Raw genomic sequence first — 16442 nt, 5'->3', positions numbered from 1 at the left:
TGCAATTTGATACAAAGCTGATGCTTTTATTAGAGGCCTTTGATGTTTCTGTCAGCATGCCCTAAGGACATTTTTGTCACTTTGTAGGTGGCAGTAGGCAATGATATTACCTGGATGAAATGACTTATGTAACCCCTTTTATCAGATTCAGCTAAAAATACACACACACACACACACACACACACACACACACACACACACACACACACACACACACACACACATGCACACATATACACTCACAACAAAACTAAATAAAAAAACTCTCTGTCAGCTGAGTATTTGTGTCTTTGATTGCATCAGTATCCTCCTATTTTTTATCCTATTCCTATTCTTGCATTATATGTAAATGCTATTTAAGTTAAATTATTGCTCTGCATATGTAGTGCTACTGAGTCTTCTGTGGATCCTTTTATTTCACTTCTCTCCTTGCATTAAAAATAACAGTTGTATAGCTTATTCTCAGTGCAGGTTTTGCTGTCATTTTCACTTGAGTATGATTCTGAAGTGCTTTAGATTCCTTACTCAGGGAAGAATGCAAAAACTCCCACAAAGGGCCTTCTTTTCTGCCTTTCTCTTGCAAAGCCGTTAGAAGTAGAAGTATATGTGTTTAACAGGGGCTCTGGAGTCTTCCCTAGCTTCCATCCCTACAGATGCCAGAAGACTGGAGACCTCTGGTTGACTTCCTGATCAGGAAGAGAGGGAGATGAAGGCAGAGAGGACCAGGAAGAAAAAAATACTGTGACAGAGAAAGAGAGAGAGAGAGAAGGAGTTGCTTTCATTTCAGTAGGATTTAATTTTATGATCACAGCCAGTTTCCACAGAATTTATACACCATAAGATTTTGAAGACTCTCTGTGACCACTTCTCTCTTCCAGAGGGCTTGTTTCAGTCATTTGGTATAAGCAGGAGTGAATGCCTCTTAGTCTGATAATGAACACACCAGAACCAGAGAGGCCAGTCACATTATCACTGAAGTAAGATACCATAAGTTAAGAGAAGACATAATTGATCATTTTCACAGATGTTTATCAGAAAAGGGCATTTTGCACTTTTATAATTTCAATTGTAAATGGAATCAGGTACCTCTGTTTCTTGTTTGAACTTTATTTAAACTTTTCTTGATTTTTCAGTGTCATATACCTTTCTTTTATGTGCTATTATTTTATTTATTGGTTGCTCTGGACAAGAATGTGTGCAAAATTGCACAATACTATGTAATGTGCCATGTGTAGTGTGGAGGGCCTGATTAGTCACTAGTCATCAGGCAAATTCTATGGAGGGGTCTTACATGCTGTCAACAGGCCTCCCATTACCCGGCCTGCTTGCTCACTTCAAAGAAGTATCCCATCCTGTCAGCTAAGCAGGAATGAGGACTGGAGCCCTCTATGGGACTTTTATAAAATACAAAAACAGACAACAAACCTAAGATTACAAGTGGTATTTAAAAATCTCCTTTGAAAAAGGCATGGAATTTGCTTATACTAGTTATTGCTTATATTTAGTGTGAGGAAATGTTCAGAAAATATTCAAAACAATGTCTTCAGATTAAAAAAAAACCTTTCAAAATGTCAATTTAAGAAAGACAGAGAAAAGTGTTATTCCAGCCAAAGTTCTGTTGCAACCCAGCAGAACCTATTGGGTTGTGTTGGGTTTATTATATTCCTTAGGATCTCAGAGAATAGATGGCACTGGCTTGCTGATTATGATGGTAGCTTTTCAGATTTAAAGCATTGGTGAGAACTCATCTTACCGGTGCATTTTTTGTATCTTGTGGTGTGTTTTGTACCTGAGGTCAGAGGCCAGCTGCAGTAATGTGGAAACACTGGAGCTGTTTGAAGCTGCAGGAGATTGGTGCTGCAGGCTCTGGGAAAAGACCTTCTCATTTGTTAAAGCAGTGTAGGTGGGTGTGCATGTGTGCATGTGTGTGAGAGAGAGTGTGTGGAAATGCATCTGCAGATTTTTGGGTTCTGGTGTAGGGGGAGGTTACAGGAATTGCTAAACAGAGACAACCAATTGGGCATAAGGATGTAAAAATGGTCTTCCCCCGCACCTCTCTCACCCACCATAAACCCAACCCCAGTTGGTTTGCTCATCTTGCAACGAAGCAACCGTTTGATGTCCTCTGGACAAACACAGTTATTTACAGTGCTGAAGGGATACTCTGCCCCTCACTGAGCGGCCCCTTTCTGGGATGTTAGGCAGAGATGAGTTCACGGTGTGTGTGTGTGTGCGTGTGTGTGTGTGTGTGTGTGTGTGTGTGTGTGTGTGTACTCAGGTGTAAGGCAGCAATAAAATCTTATTCTTTAACAAAAAGTTTTAACAAAACCTTGGTTTAACCAGTCAAATACACATGGTCCATCAGTCAGTAGATGACCTAATTGTGACCTTAAACACTAACACCCACAAATACTAAAAATAACACACTGTATCTCTCTGATCAAGTGATGAGCAAAAATAGACTAATGAACTGACCCAACAATGTGCATACATATCCTCATTTCAACATAGATATAGAGCATATTGGACACTCCAAGAAGGCTCTCACATTCTTTTTCAGGAAGTAGTTTAGTCAAGAGAAGTAGGCATTGTTGACCAAACTCTATAAATTATGCAGTAAGAGTTTCTCCAGGACCTATGGTGCAACATTTAACATTTAAAGTGTAAACAAACATTATATCCAAGTATAAGCACACAAATTGCAAGGATACAGCACAGTGCAAAACAGTACAAAAACACAGTATACAGTACTGACTACTTGATTACCATAAAATTCATTGGTAGCAACTTGGATTTTACCAGTGTGATAGACTGGTTTAAAGATAATAGTACCCCAATCAACTATTTTTGTAACTCTAACTAAAATAGGTAGAACTTATATTACTTTTTTATTATGAATTTGAATCTGTTTTTACATTTTTTTCCCATAATGCATGGGTTTTAAATGATAATTATATATTAGTATACTTATTCATGAATAAGCCTTCTATTATACTTAAAATAAGTACATACCTCTAAAATGTGTAGATATTTGACCTGTATCTGGCCTCTGGAATATCTGTTCCTGCTCTTCCAAATTATACATAACGGGAAAAAAACAACAAAACTATGAATGATATAGAAATACTAAAAACATATTTGTATTCTGATTGCAAAAATACATAAGAAACATACGTTATATAAGAATTTATGTATGGAACAAAATATCTTTGTTAACCAGTGTTATTAAGAGTCTGTGCAGAATGATTTGACTGTCTTGACAATGTATAGTAGCAGTTCACCGTGTTTCCATTAGTAACACTCCACTCCCAAGTATGAGCATGTCTGCTTCTGATCTGTGCTGTGTGTGTGGGATGGCTGATAGTCCCTACCTCTCTAGTTCAGTAATTGTGCAGTCCACACTCCCCTGTCACAGACAGGGCCCCTTGGAGCACCTCCGAGAGTGGTCTGATAAAAGCAGACTGGTGTGCAGCCTCCAAACCTGATGTCATTACTTACTGTAGACCCAGCTGAGCCAGATTAAGGAGCCGGATTTGTGCTCAGACGATCTCCGGCAGGTAAGATTTGCCTCAGGCGGTAACTTAGGGTGGTGGGAGACTTTTGGTACTAGCTTGTCAGAGGACACCTTGGTGACCCTGGCTTACTGAGCTGGAAAGTGTGTGTTTATCCACTCCTCTTTTATCTGGTCTTTAGTTAGATCTCCATGTTTACCATACATACTATATACATTTCTATAGATCACTATACAGCTTTTTAATACTTAGTTATTTTATAATTTGTTCATGTTAGGGGTTTGTAAATTGGAACTTGAGGTAAACCAGGTCTGGCTCGTTACCTTCATCTTCCTTCAGCACTCGGGTAATTTGTGGTCTGTTGAAAATGTGTAGCTGTGATTCATGGGTGTACATGCCACTGCAAAGGAAGGAACTCAAGAAACATGAACTAAACAAACACATGCACTTTCCTACTTCCCTATCGTAAATGCGCAGAAACAGAGCTATACAAATTCACGCATGTCCCACAAACACATGTGTGGACTGAAAGACATGTGCATGCACATACTAACATAAACACTTCGATTCCATCTCATTAAGCTAATCTTATGGTGTTATGTCACTTTAGTTTCAGTGCTGTTATTAAAATAGCATGGCAGACGTTGGTTCTGCTATCCATATGAACTCCTAGTCCAGTAGTCTAAACATTGCTGCCTCTGTTTGACTCGGGAAGGGAGAGGTTGCCTTCACGGCTGACGCGTCCACCTTGGCCCAGTTTTGTATGATTAGTGGTGGGGATGGATTTGGATGGACACCACTGAGTGATGCTGGAGGGGTGTATGCATGAGCAGATTAGAGTGGCATCCAATGACCCCCCTGCATTATGTATGTGAAGTAGGGGCCGCATGGAAGCCGCTCAGCAGTGCAGTTATTTGGTTTGGAGTTCTGCTTGATCGATCAGAAGGTCACAGCTGAAGAAAAGAGGAAAATTTTGCATGCAGGCCCACATTGTTCTGAGTGTAATAGTGTAGCAGGAGATGGCTGCTGAGGCATTGTGGTCCATGGACACACACAGGCATGCATGTTCATTGCTGAACTGAAGAGTTACCAGGCCATTCTTGGATCTCATATGTAGAAGACTTATGTCAAGTAGCTATGTTTAGGTGATCAGTTAGGAGAATGAAATCAGTTAGGATGTGATCAGTTAGGAGAATGAAATCTTTGCAGAGATGTTTGGAAAAAGATATCCCTCAAACAGTCGCTTCTTTTTAACAGGCTGGAATTGTGAACCTGAATGCTGCGTGAGCACATCTTTTATCCTGAACCTAGGACAGCACCTGCTATTCCTTTGCAATAGATAATTCCCTTTCATGAAATGTAACCAAGCCATGAGTCTGCTCTCCCAGCTTCTGAGAGGCCGAACACGGATGCTGTTTAGTCATGTGGTTGAAGGGTGAAGTGGGTCATTTGTTTTGTGCAAATAGCTTGCTGACTTCCTCTGATGTGGAAATGCCTTGAGGGCAAGTGTTTTTAGGAGTTCTACTTTCCAGTTTCTGCTGCCGAATGTGAGAAATTCCATGTGCTCTGCTCTGAAAGACACAAGCCACACAAGGCCTGCTCCTTGTCTGTTGATGTTGTGTAATGGCTTTTGAGTGTGTCTGTACACAGTGCACTTATGAAGGAGCTGTTACTATGCCAAACACTGTTACTTCTCTGCCTGTAATTACTGTGTGTACAGATAAAGCAGCTTTATCCTGGTCTGTTGTGCAGTATGCACAATAAGGAAATTAGTTTAATCTCTTCACTAATTATTTCTCAAATCAGATGGCCATGCAAGGTGGGATTAATGCTTATTTTGTATTGTTAATCCACTTATATTAGTCTTTGTATTACCACTTGTGCATTTGTGAACTGACAAGCTCCTATGTAAAACAGGTTCTGACTACTGGTTCACACTCCTGCTGGGAGCCTGAGCTCGATTGACTGCTCTCAAACATATGTGTGGCATTGGCTGTCATGGGAAATCTCTTTCTCTCCTCTGGGTTTAGTGGAATAAGGAGCTTGCGTGGTTCTCCACAGGTTGGCTCGATTTATGCTTCAGGGAAGAAGCCTGGTTATTTTCCAGGTAAATTGTCCCTACCTCTCAGCATACAGACTAGATGTAGGTGTTTTTGTGTGTTTATGGAACATGTTCTTGGAAAGTTCTGTGGTTGGTATATAAGGAGTTGATCTGAAACACAGCTTTACATGTCATCTTTACATGTTGAGCTGAATCACAGCTTTCATGTCAACTGCTTCCTCTATGTGACCTCCTCGTGGCAAAGTGAATCAAACACATCACACACACACACACACACACGCACAAAAAAAAAAATCTGTATTATGCTGTATTATATTCAAACCATATCTGAATTAGATGTGTATTCAAAAATGTGAACGAGGCTCTCATGGTGACTGTTCATTTACAAAACCATGTGATTGCTGGTTTAATTCATACTGAATCAAACAGAATGGTGTGAAAACTCTTAAGGTTCCAGCATTGAGACTGTGTTCTGAAGCTTTTTCTTTATGGTTAATTCTGCTATTTGACTATTATTTCTTTTTGGTTATTTCTTTCTGATTTTTTCATTCTGTGACCAAAATCCCTCCCCATGCATGGAACTGGTAAACAACTTTGCCTGTTGGACATTTGCATTATATACAGCAATTTAATACAACATAAACGTATTTGTATACATACCTTTCAATCAGTCTGAGGGCATCCAAAGTTTGTAGCTTTTGAATTTTAATTTTCAAAAAAGTTATAAAAATGAAAAACATACTGAATTGTTCTAATTCAGCCTCCAAATTGTCATCTGCAACTCTTCAAACTATTACATGTCTGTCCAATTCACTAAATAAGTGAAAGATTGCTCAGTTAAGCACAGTGATTCTAATATTGTTCACACTGTATCCCAGTGGCTAATATCTGATCCGTCTCATATCGTTTACTGTACGGCGAGGAGGAAATGACTGATTTTTACACTGTGTTTGTAATGCAACCCCAGCCTGACGCTCCGAGCCTAAGACGCTAGCGCTCGTGTCACAGGGGAGTATTTTGAGCTGTAACAGAGAAGGGTGTTGAAAATGTTCTCAGCATACCGTAGCAACAGTCTCTAACTAAGCAGCGAGGGCCAGTGCATGTAGCAGCAACAATTTATAAGCCGCTTACAGTCTGTTCGCATTTGATTATTTTTGTTGTTGCCCGAGCTTTCTCAGACAGACGCCATGGTTGCAGCTGTGTGGGGTGCTGCTTATGGAGGCAAACCTGACGGCTGTGTTCAGGGAATAGGGGAATGCTAGCACGTCAGTCATTCCTTACCTTCTCAGGATGCAGCTCGGCGTTTAAGTCCAAGTCTGTTTTTCTCATCTTAAGGAAATTTGATACTTTCGTGCGATTTTTCCTTTTTAGTCCTGTTTGTCTTTTGCTTTGACATTTCATCCTTCATCAAGACTGTGTTTATTTTGATATCCTGTTAGAGGAGCTTATATAAAGACCTGAATGAGTGCAGGCGTGTTCTTGTCATGCAGGACTAACTGGTGGCCTATGGCCCAACCCGGATATTTAAATACTTAAAAGATTTTATTTTGAACTAGATTCATTTACTCTTTAGTTTTAGTAGAAAACTCCACTAATTTTCTTTGTGTAAGGAACTAAATCCAGGAAAAGGTCTCAATAGTGTAACTAGACATATCAGAACAAATTTCTCTGAAACAGTAGGTTCTCTTTAGATAAAAGAAAACCCAAACTCTTTCACTGAGCAGATATATATTACCATTCTCCCCAGACTAAACAAAGCTCTGCTATGCTACCAATCAGCAGTGATTAGACTAGTTCTCGGCTGATTAGAGAATGTCTGTTTGCAGGTTGTTCATTGATACTGTGGTTGAAAATCAACTGTTTAACCATAAGCAATTTGGTGAAAGACCTCACATGTTATTTAATGCTTGCTTCTCTGAGGCTGTTACTGCAAATACAACCTCCGTCTGACCTCCATTATTGCCTCTGGTTGTAAAATGTGGTAAAAGACAGAAAGAAAAGAAGAGGAAGAGGAAGAGGAAGAAGCAGATTCCAAGCAGAGTGAAGCATCTCAGCCACACTGACATCTGAATGTCACAGTATTTCAAATGTGAGGGCATACATGGTCCACGAGCCAGCGCCTGGCTCCTCTTTCTCCTCTTGGAGCTGAAGGAACACCTTGGCCCAGGTTCTCATCCAAGTGCCAGCTGTCGAGTCAAGGAGTTCATCCTCTCTCAGAGTAAAGAGGGTTCCTGTAAGCCATCCCAGAAAATGCAAACCATGCTTAGTCTGTGCAATGTTTCTTAGTATAGGTAGACCTCACAACAGAACTCTCTTTTGAGTTATTCTTTAAATAAAGTCCACGGTCGTATTATAAATACATTTACCAGTCAGTTCTGTCTGGCTGCTCCCTCATTTCATCCAGCAGGATGACTGTGCGCCTCTTTTAACACTCTTGTGCCTGTGTAATGTTTACTACCGACAGCTCTGTTTTTGCCATCAACCAGCAGGCAACACTCATTTGATATGCACTTTTAACACCAGCCAGGGTGTGTAGAGCACTCTTGGCCAAATGCCAGTGCAGAAACACACATGGTAAAAGCATCAAGGTGCTCCCCGTTGCTTTCAGCAGTGCCACTAAGGTCTGCTCATCGAGCTTCTGTTTTAATAACTCTCAGCATGGCAGAATGCCACTTTCTTTCCTCCCAGTAACCCAATAGCAGTAGGCACAGACTCCCTAAGCCCACCTCTCACCTCCTTTTTTGCTCTTGGCAGTGTTTGAATGTAAATGGAAGGCGCTTAAGCCCTCAGCATGGTGGTTGTCTGGGACATCTGTAGTCTTTCATTTACCTGATGTGACAAAAGTCTATAACAGATTTGTCTGACATGTCCCTGAGCGAGGACTGAACCTGTTTTTAGGTCTATTTGAGACCTACTCAGACTTGCTTTGAAAGCCTCTGGGCAATACCAAGGCTGGATCATAAAGTACACTAATTTGCATTTCAGTTTTGTGTTGTTGTTTTTTTCTTGTAATGGATTGTATTAGTGCTTTCTTTGTTTTAAATTAGGTATGCTTTTTTTCTGGAACCCAAAGAGAGAACAGTTTCAAAACACAAGCACTAATCTTGTTTTTTATCACTCTCCCAACACTGCTGTCATAGCTAACGTTCAAAGGTCAAAAAGGGCCTTACAAATATGCACACTGTAAATAGTACTGGCATAACAAAAACATAAAACACACCCAGTTCTCTCTTGTAAGTGTAAGACTTTTTGTCCAGCAATAGATGAGATGTTGTTTTAACCTTATCCCAGTAACCATTTGTCTTCAATAAGTGTTTGTTACTCAAGAAGTGATGGGGTTTCCCTCGTTCCTCTGTGTGTGTGTGTGTGTGTGTGTGTTTAAAATGGAAAAGCATGGCTCCTTTTTGCCTCAAACCACCACTTTGCCAGGTATTCATTGTGAATAATAGTCTTTGAGCTAACTTAAGCACTCTGTCATTGGAAAAGTTCAGATTCTCATTTTTGATCTGTTTAGATAATAAGCAATATTTTTGGACTGAACTGACATTATACATTTCTAAAATCCCCTTGTACCTTTCTAAAATCTCTTAGATCTGCTCCTTAGGCTGATATATTACTTAATATAGGATAGTTTCAATCCATAATGTTTGAAATATTTTCAAATCATACTGCTTGATTTGATGCTGCCTCACAAATATTAGATCAAGCATTGCAAACCCCAGCAAGTGGGACACTGCAGGAAGCTCTTTTTAGTTCATTAATTTTAATTTACCCTGCCCACAATTCTTTAACAGAGGTATCTGGGGTTTTTATCCATTAGAAGCCTTTAACACCAAGTGTCCCTCTTTCTTATCCTCTGTGCACGTAGTCTTTCCATTCCGTGACCCTGGCAGTTTGCTGGTGAAATATAATGTCTTATACATCTGTAGGATTGGGCAGGTGTTAATGCAATATGGCTCTTTTTAATCTGCATTTTACTTGGGATAGATAAGATGACCTGTGGGCCAGTAACCCAAGAATCTTTCTAAAAGTGCTGAATAAAAAAATGGGAAGCTACTTCTCTCTGTGGCCCCATTGAAATTCCTGTCACTTCAAAGACCTTCCCTTTCTGCTAATGAAGTGAAATGCTTCTTTTGCTTCCTGGCTTTCCCTTTTGTTCCACTGATTCATTGAGCAGGACCCAACAAAAGTACAGAGCAAACAAAAGTTAACCATGTTAACCATCGCAAAGCATTTCAATTCAGTCCTGTCATCGAGTAAAGAGGAGACAGGGCAAGCCCTAATTAAACCCAGAGGTGCATAGTGAAGTCCTGACCACAATTTTATAGTAAATCATAAATCAGAGAAATGTAATTTAGATTTTGCAGCAGCACCAGATTGTTTCCTTGTTTCTGTGAATCTCTGGTACATCTATCTACCAGGAGACTGTGATGTGGTGTTTCCATGTGCAGCCATGTCAAAAGTGGATTACAGAGTAAAAGAAGGTGTTTGTATGAAGGCTCTAGTCCCTGGTCCTGGACATTTCTTAGACCTGCAATTATGAATAAAGGTCTTTGAGACCACAGTATCTTTATTATATCCGAAGCTCTTGATTTAGATGGAGAATAAAAAGCCAGAGAATAAGATTTATGTGCTGCTCCAGCTCACGGCTCAGCTCATTGGGTTGCAGTAGTAAGCCTTTCTTCTACCCAGACTGGAGGAGCTGTTCACATTTTAATGTATACTTTGTCCTCATGAAAGCAATTTGCGAGAATAATGGTAAAGTCAGGTCAATAGTGGCTTTTTGGCACCAGTACAATGGCGTCTTTGTGGTGATCTCCAGTAAGAGGCTTGGTGTAATTATTTAATCTGAGGCTTAGTAGTTCACATTTTCAGCTCCAAGGACTATTTGGGAAAATATTTCAGTCTCCACCTAGCCACAACTTGGCATAAAAAAACGTAATAGGTACATGCTAATTCAACCTTCTTGAGGCCTACTGGGAAGGGCTGCAGTTGCCTGGAGGTAAAGAAAAGAACACAATAACTTGTGTAAGCAAGCTGTACTTACCAATAATCTTGTCTTTATGTTCCTTTTTAATATCCCATCTTAATGTATGAAAAATTAAGATTTGAGTGGGCACAATATAATATTTTCCACAAACTTAGGTATTATCTAGGTGTAGCTGGTAATATATCTACTTTTATGATCAGATAAGTTTTACATTTTATTATTTTATATTTAAATGTATATCTATTTTATTTCATTTTTCTAATCATATACTTTGCATATTTCAGTCAGTTGATTGCAAGTCAAAATATCTTAATAAACTCAAGAAGAATTGCACAATGCTTCTGCAGTTCCTAAGTGACCTTCCTGCTGCTTTGTGTCACTCTGCATCCCTATTTGTCACATTCAAATCATTCTATGATGTTAATGCAGCAAATGTCAGGAGTGAAAGTGAAAAAAAATGTCGTACCTGATGGTTGGTGTTTTGCAAGGCAGCAAATCAGCAAGGGCTGCTCATGAGCAGATCGATTACCACCACTGGGCTCCCACTCAGGCGTGGAGGTGCTGCTCTCTGACACCTGTGTCCAGGCTCTAGAAATGTGTTTTTAGGGGAAATGCCTCAATACATGCTGAGTATGCATGACAGACTGTGGGCTTTTCTAGCCTTGAAGCTTTTGTGGAGATATCTAAACCTGATAGGGCCTTTGTTTAACATTTATTGGCTCCCTGAGGACAGTGGAGGTGGATGAAGAAGTGTATCCTTTCTTCCAGGCAAATCAGCTATTCTACTCAGCTGTCTGGAATGGTCAAATAACCATATTTTTATTTGGAGACTGGGCAAACTTATATTTAACAAGGGTATATATAAGAGTTGTGAAAAGGAATGAAATGTGTTTAATGATTTTTCCAGATTTGAATGGAGATAGAGAAAAAGTGCAAAAGTGAATTTATTTTCATTTGGTACACACTCTCTTAAAGATCCAGTTTGCTGCTTGCACAGCCATGTGGCCAAACGGATACAGTGTGAATCCCAAGTCACTGAGACAGAAATTCTTGTCAGCAAATACATGGTTTACACATCTGTGCAACAGAGTATTAAAACAATTTTTTGCTAAACTTATTTGAACTTACTGAAGCAGCACAGTTTCTTCATGCCTTCAACTCTGGCCATACTAGCCAAGGCAAACATTTGCCATTGTGTTCAGATGCTTCTCTCCTGTGCTGCCATGACATTCCTATACTATGCTTACAGTGCAGGTGGCTGAAAGATGAACCATTTGTTCTTAGTCAGCGCAGTATGTTTATAAGGGATATCAGGGGATAGGACAACCAAAGAGACCGCCCATGGGTAAGGGGAGTGGCCCTGAGAACAGGGCTAGAGTATTTTGGGTAATGGAATTCTGGGAGTTATTCCTGGATCTCTAGAGTAGAACTCAGACACACTTGAGATTTTGGGCCACTTTGCACATGCCACTTGCCCCACTTTACAATGAAAAATATAAAAGGTTGTGCTCTTGTAAGCATCACCTTATTCATCATTTGATTCTACAAATTAATTTTAGGAATATCTACATTTATAATCCAATTCCTTTTTTGAGAATGGTACTAGAAATTGCATTGCCATTTGTGGACAAAATGATGTAGCTTATGCAAATAGATTGGATGTTTTTTGCTTCAGTGCTGTGAAGTAAGGCAGGCTGGGTGGTTCTTCTGCTTGTGTGCGAGTATCTAGAAAAGGGGTTTCCAGTTCCAACTTCTTTCCCTTGCCTAAGGAGTAGGCAACAGGTGGTTATGAGTCCAACCCTAACCTGGACAGAGGACCATCTTCACATTCCACCATATTCATATGTTAACTAATCCTAAACTTGAATTAAACATATTTATTATCAAAGACCATAAAGGTTCTTTATATAGGCATAGTTTACATAATCCATGTGTAGTACACACATGTACACACCTGCACCCTAGCCTTTACAACTAGATTCCTCTGGGCACCATCACAAACACACACACACACACACACACACACACACACACACACATATATATATATAACTTTGCTTGGGCTGCATATGCCTTTGGATGAAGGATGTCTATAGATGTACGAGAGTAGACAAGCAGAACAGGAAGTGGTAGCGGGCCCAGAATGCATCAGGAATCTGAGTACACGCTTCCACATGCCTGTGTGTAGGGTTTCACCTTTCACGCCACCGCTTCTCCGACCTCAGCACACCAGCTCGGCACCGAAATGACCGCTCATGACAGCGCCTTGGCCCACACCCCAGCCAAGCTTTTTTTTAGGTTCTCTGCTCTTTGCCGGCTGCTGGCTTGGCTTTTAGGCTGTGTTTTTAGCCTGTGTTGGACTTGTGCTTTAACAGTCTTTGAATACATATGTGCCTTGACAGTTCTTTTTACTGCTCAGGCAATGACGCATACAATACACTCATGACGTTTTGTCCTGGGGACTGAAAATACGGCTTCAGTCAATGAGTGCATAACCCTAATGCCTGAACTAACTGAACCAGCTTGGCCTGGTTTGAGAAAGAGAGGGCATGCTGGGGATCTGCGCAAGTCCCAAGTACACACAGTCTGTGGTTCCCTGTGGCCTGGACCTCTTCATTCTGGGGTTTAATTTTCACACCAGAAACTGCCATTAGAAGCAAGGAGTCACATTACGCACCATGAACCCTATTGGCCAGATAACAGTACCAGCCCTTCAGTCCATGAATTTTAATTTAAGAAATTTGAGCTGTCACAATATCAGAATCCTTTCATTTTGGCCCTGGTTTTAGTGACTGTGCAGTGACTCCTATGTGGCAAACATGGGAGTGGACCCATGTCCTTTCTGTACCAGTGTCATTTCTGATGAAGTGAAAGTGATTCTAATGGCACACACATCCTTGTATGACCACATGTTGTGTTTTGTTCACTCTGGTCTGACTATTTTAACTTCTGAAATAGCACTTGCCATCTCAGCAATAGTTTTGACAAATGTCTCCTTTAATTACTAAAAAAATACAGAGCTCTCAAAACAGGAAAGGAAAGAATAATGCAGGGCCCCTAGGAAAGGTTTGTCACTGGTGTGACCACACCATTACTTATGCCTGTTTTAGTTATTGCACATGTCTGAATTAGTGGCAGCCTGAAGGAATGGTCATGAACCTTCTGATTTTCAGTGTTGATTTTTTGCTTGATCAAGAGCTGAAGGACTTTACACTTGTCTGAGTTGTTTCACAAAATGCATGGCAGAAACTGTCTATTAGAAGTAATTTAATAATTCCCATACTTTCTTTTCTCGATTTCTCTCTATAACAGAACCCTGAGCCTTTTTCCCTAGGCCATTTGTATCACATTTGTATGCCCTTATAATATATGATCATCTTAACAGGAAGGATTCTCTTCTATCCTTATGTTTCTCATGGTGCTTCAATAGCATGATTGATTTTTGACATTCAGAAATGTTTTGCTGCATGTCACAAATTGTTTTAATAGTTTAGTTTGTGCTTATTGCAGTGGATTAGCGCCATTGTCAGAGTTGGTTCACATCTTGTTGATTCTTGTGCTGCTGGGCAGTTTGTGACATGAAGAAAACATTTGTCATCAGTGATTTATTCTATTTGTGACACGATTTAAGATGTTTTTCAGGATTTCTTTTGAAACAAAGCAATCTTTAGCTAAGAATGCCAAATGCTGTGGGATTGCTGAGCTGACGCTGGGCTTGGCTTGTTGAAAAAGTGTATTTGAAAGAAATTACCTCTGGCAGCCATAGACAGATCCACCACATAGAACTTAGGTTACTATTTAAAACTAGGTAAATTCACTGAATTACGGCAGGTAAGTTGAAGTCAGTAAAATCACTCTCATGTAACTTACCTACCTACCTATCTAACTATTCACCTACCTACCAACCCTCCTACCCACCCACCTAACTACTGACCTACCTAATGCCAGTAGTGACTCTGGTGTGTGCAAGTCTGCCTCCACCACTGCCCTCAGCCATGTGAGAGCAGTTGGGCCATCTCACTAACACCCTGCCAAAGAGAGCAGCCGGCTGTCTGGATAATCTGGCACATTAGAAACAGTTTGGAAATGAATCTGCTTTATTTATGCACTGAACATTAGTCACTAGAGGAGAACTTTACCTGCCTCTGTGCTCCAGCTCCACCAGTTTAACACAAAAATAACCCATGAGTCAGGTGGAACTAAAGAGGAATGTTCTTTTGGCAAATCTGAATGAATATTTTATTCTGTGTGACTAATCAATTTCTCCTCTCTCTTCTATGTTGCAGGACCTCCTGTAAGTACAGTAGAGCTGTTGGCTATCTTGACTGGATTGTGGTAAAGTGACCCAAACTCTGTGGGGTTTTTTTATGACTGTATACTGAGTGGGAATATGAGCTGCATAGTACATGCATGTATTACAAGTTACCTTCACATTTATTTTGACTGCTGATAACATTCTCTATGGGAATATCATCTAAATTACATTTTATGGGAACTTTCATTTAATGGAAGCTTTCATTCAATTGTCATTAGAGTCTACCATTAGTTTCGATCTCTCTACTACATAATAAACATACGGGGCTATAGATTTTTAGGAAAAAAAGAAACACAAGAAATGTCACAGAGAAAAATATTATGAGTATATAGCTGTAGAAATCCTCCTGTTCATAGTTTTTTAACCAGCGTAAAACAACAACTCTCTTCCATTTCTGCTTAGTCTCCTCTCTGCAGTACAATGTCTGGATGTCAGGGCAAAAGGCTAATAGTGGACTTGTCCTACACTCCATACTTGTATGTGGATTTCTTATGTGTAAATGTAACAGAACAGGAATTACAAAAAGTTATTAATTTGGGCTAATAAGGCACAAAATTCAGTGTTACAGTCATTGTTGAAGTCTCGGTGAGGGTATGTGAGACACCTTGATGAGAAGAGGAAAGGAAGAGGAGAGGAGGGCACTAAAATTAGGTGTGGTTAGGACAGCTGTGTCCCTGCACTGAGAGCATGAAGGTCGAGCTGCTGCTCAGAGCTTTGGCAGTGATTAATGAAGTGACAGCGGCACACAGACACACAGCCAGCCTCAGGGGGATGGGATCACATGCACATGCCAGCACACGCTCCAGAACCTGTTTGCAATGTTCAAACGTGCTTATGAAGAACCACGGCTACTGCTCAAATCACATCATAAATTAGCTTTTGAAATCAGAGAATATTTGACTTGTCACTTGTAGAAGAAATAATGCTTCTGTTTTTCCTAGGCCTCACATCAATTACTAAGTGGAAACATGAGCTAAGAACTTATGAATATGTATGTGTACTAGGTAGCTGAATATATACTAAGTAGTTCTGAAGACTCTAGAAGTGTGTATAGCAGTGGCATTGCACACATTGTGGTGATGGCTGCCATTGGCTGGCTAAGGAAGTGCTGCCTAATCATACATTCTACATAGTCCCTGAAATAAGCCACTTATGAAATGTATTGTGTTTGAGTCCCTGTTTGTCACTTTTTGGTCAAACCCTATGTGGCTATGAGTCGCAAAAAAAAAGGTCTGGCTCATTTTTTGCTGCAGTTCCATGTATCTTGGTTCTTTATGTACTCTATTGTATTGCCTGTAATTTAAAGCAGAAATTTTGTTGTGGTTCTTTGCTCGTGCTTTGATTGTCAGGTCAGATTAATTAATGGCAATCAGGCAATGTAAATTAAGTGCACTGGTGTGTTTTCAGCAGTAGTTGGAAACTGTCTTTCATACTGACTGAAGTCCTCAGCTTTCATCTTGTCTGCTTCATGCTGATCTATTACAATTGCCTGTGGCATGCACTTGGGGAAGGAGCAGAGAGCTAAGATGTTGAGATTAGCCTAGGCCAACATTTACACAAGCA

General features: G+C 40.2%; 1 protein-coding gene and 1 long non-coding RNA gene across 14 annotated transcripts in view; one reads left to right on the top strand and one right to left on the bottom strand.

Moving 5' to 3' along the window:
* The window catches only part of col13a1 (collagen, type XIII, alpha 1), a 75369-nt gene that overhangs the window by 13003 nt on the left and 45924 nt on the right, over positions 1-16442 (top strand). For all 13 annotated transcript variants that reach the window (XM_035531742.1, XM_035531738.1, XM_035531745.1 and 10 more), the window contains exon 3: positions 14851-14858. In XM_035531742.1, coding sequence (XP_035387635.1) covers positions 14851-14858 — 8 coding nt within the window. The remainder of the gene's footprint in view (positions 1-14850; positions 14859-16442) is intronic.
* LOC113582554 lies at positions 803-5762 on the bottom strand. The gene is made up of 5 exons (XR_003411172.1): positions 5742-5762; positions 3836-3912; positions 3013-3069; positions 1790-1866; positions 803-927 (listed from the first exon to the last, which is right to left on the bottom strand). It is a non-coding gene; the product is annotated as an uncharacterized LOC113582554 (long non-coding RNA).

This window comes from Electrophorus electricus, chromosome 11 (assembly GCF_013358815.1).
Source record: "Electrophorus electricus isolate fEleEle1 chromosome 11, fEleEle1.pri, whole genome shotgun sequence".
Classification (NCBI taxonomy): Eukaryota; Metazoa; Chordata; class Actinopteri; order Gymnotiformes; family Gymnotidae; genus Electrophorus; species Electrophorus electricus.
This window is presented reverse-complemented; position numbering and strand designations above follow the sequence as displayed.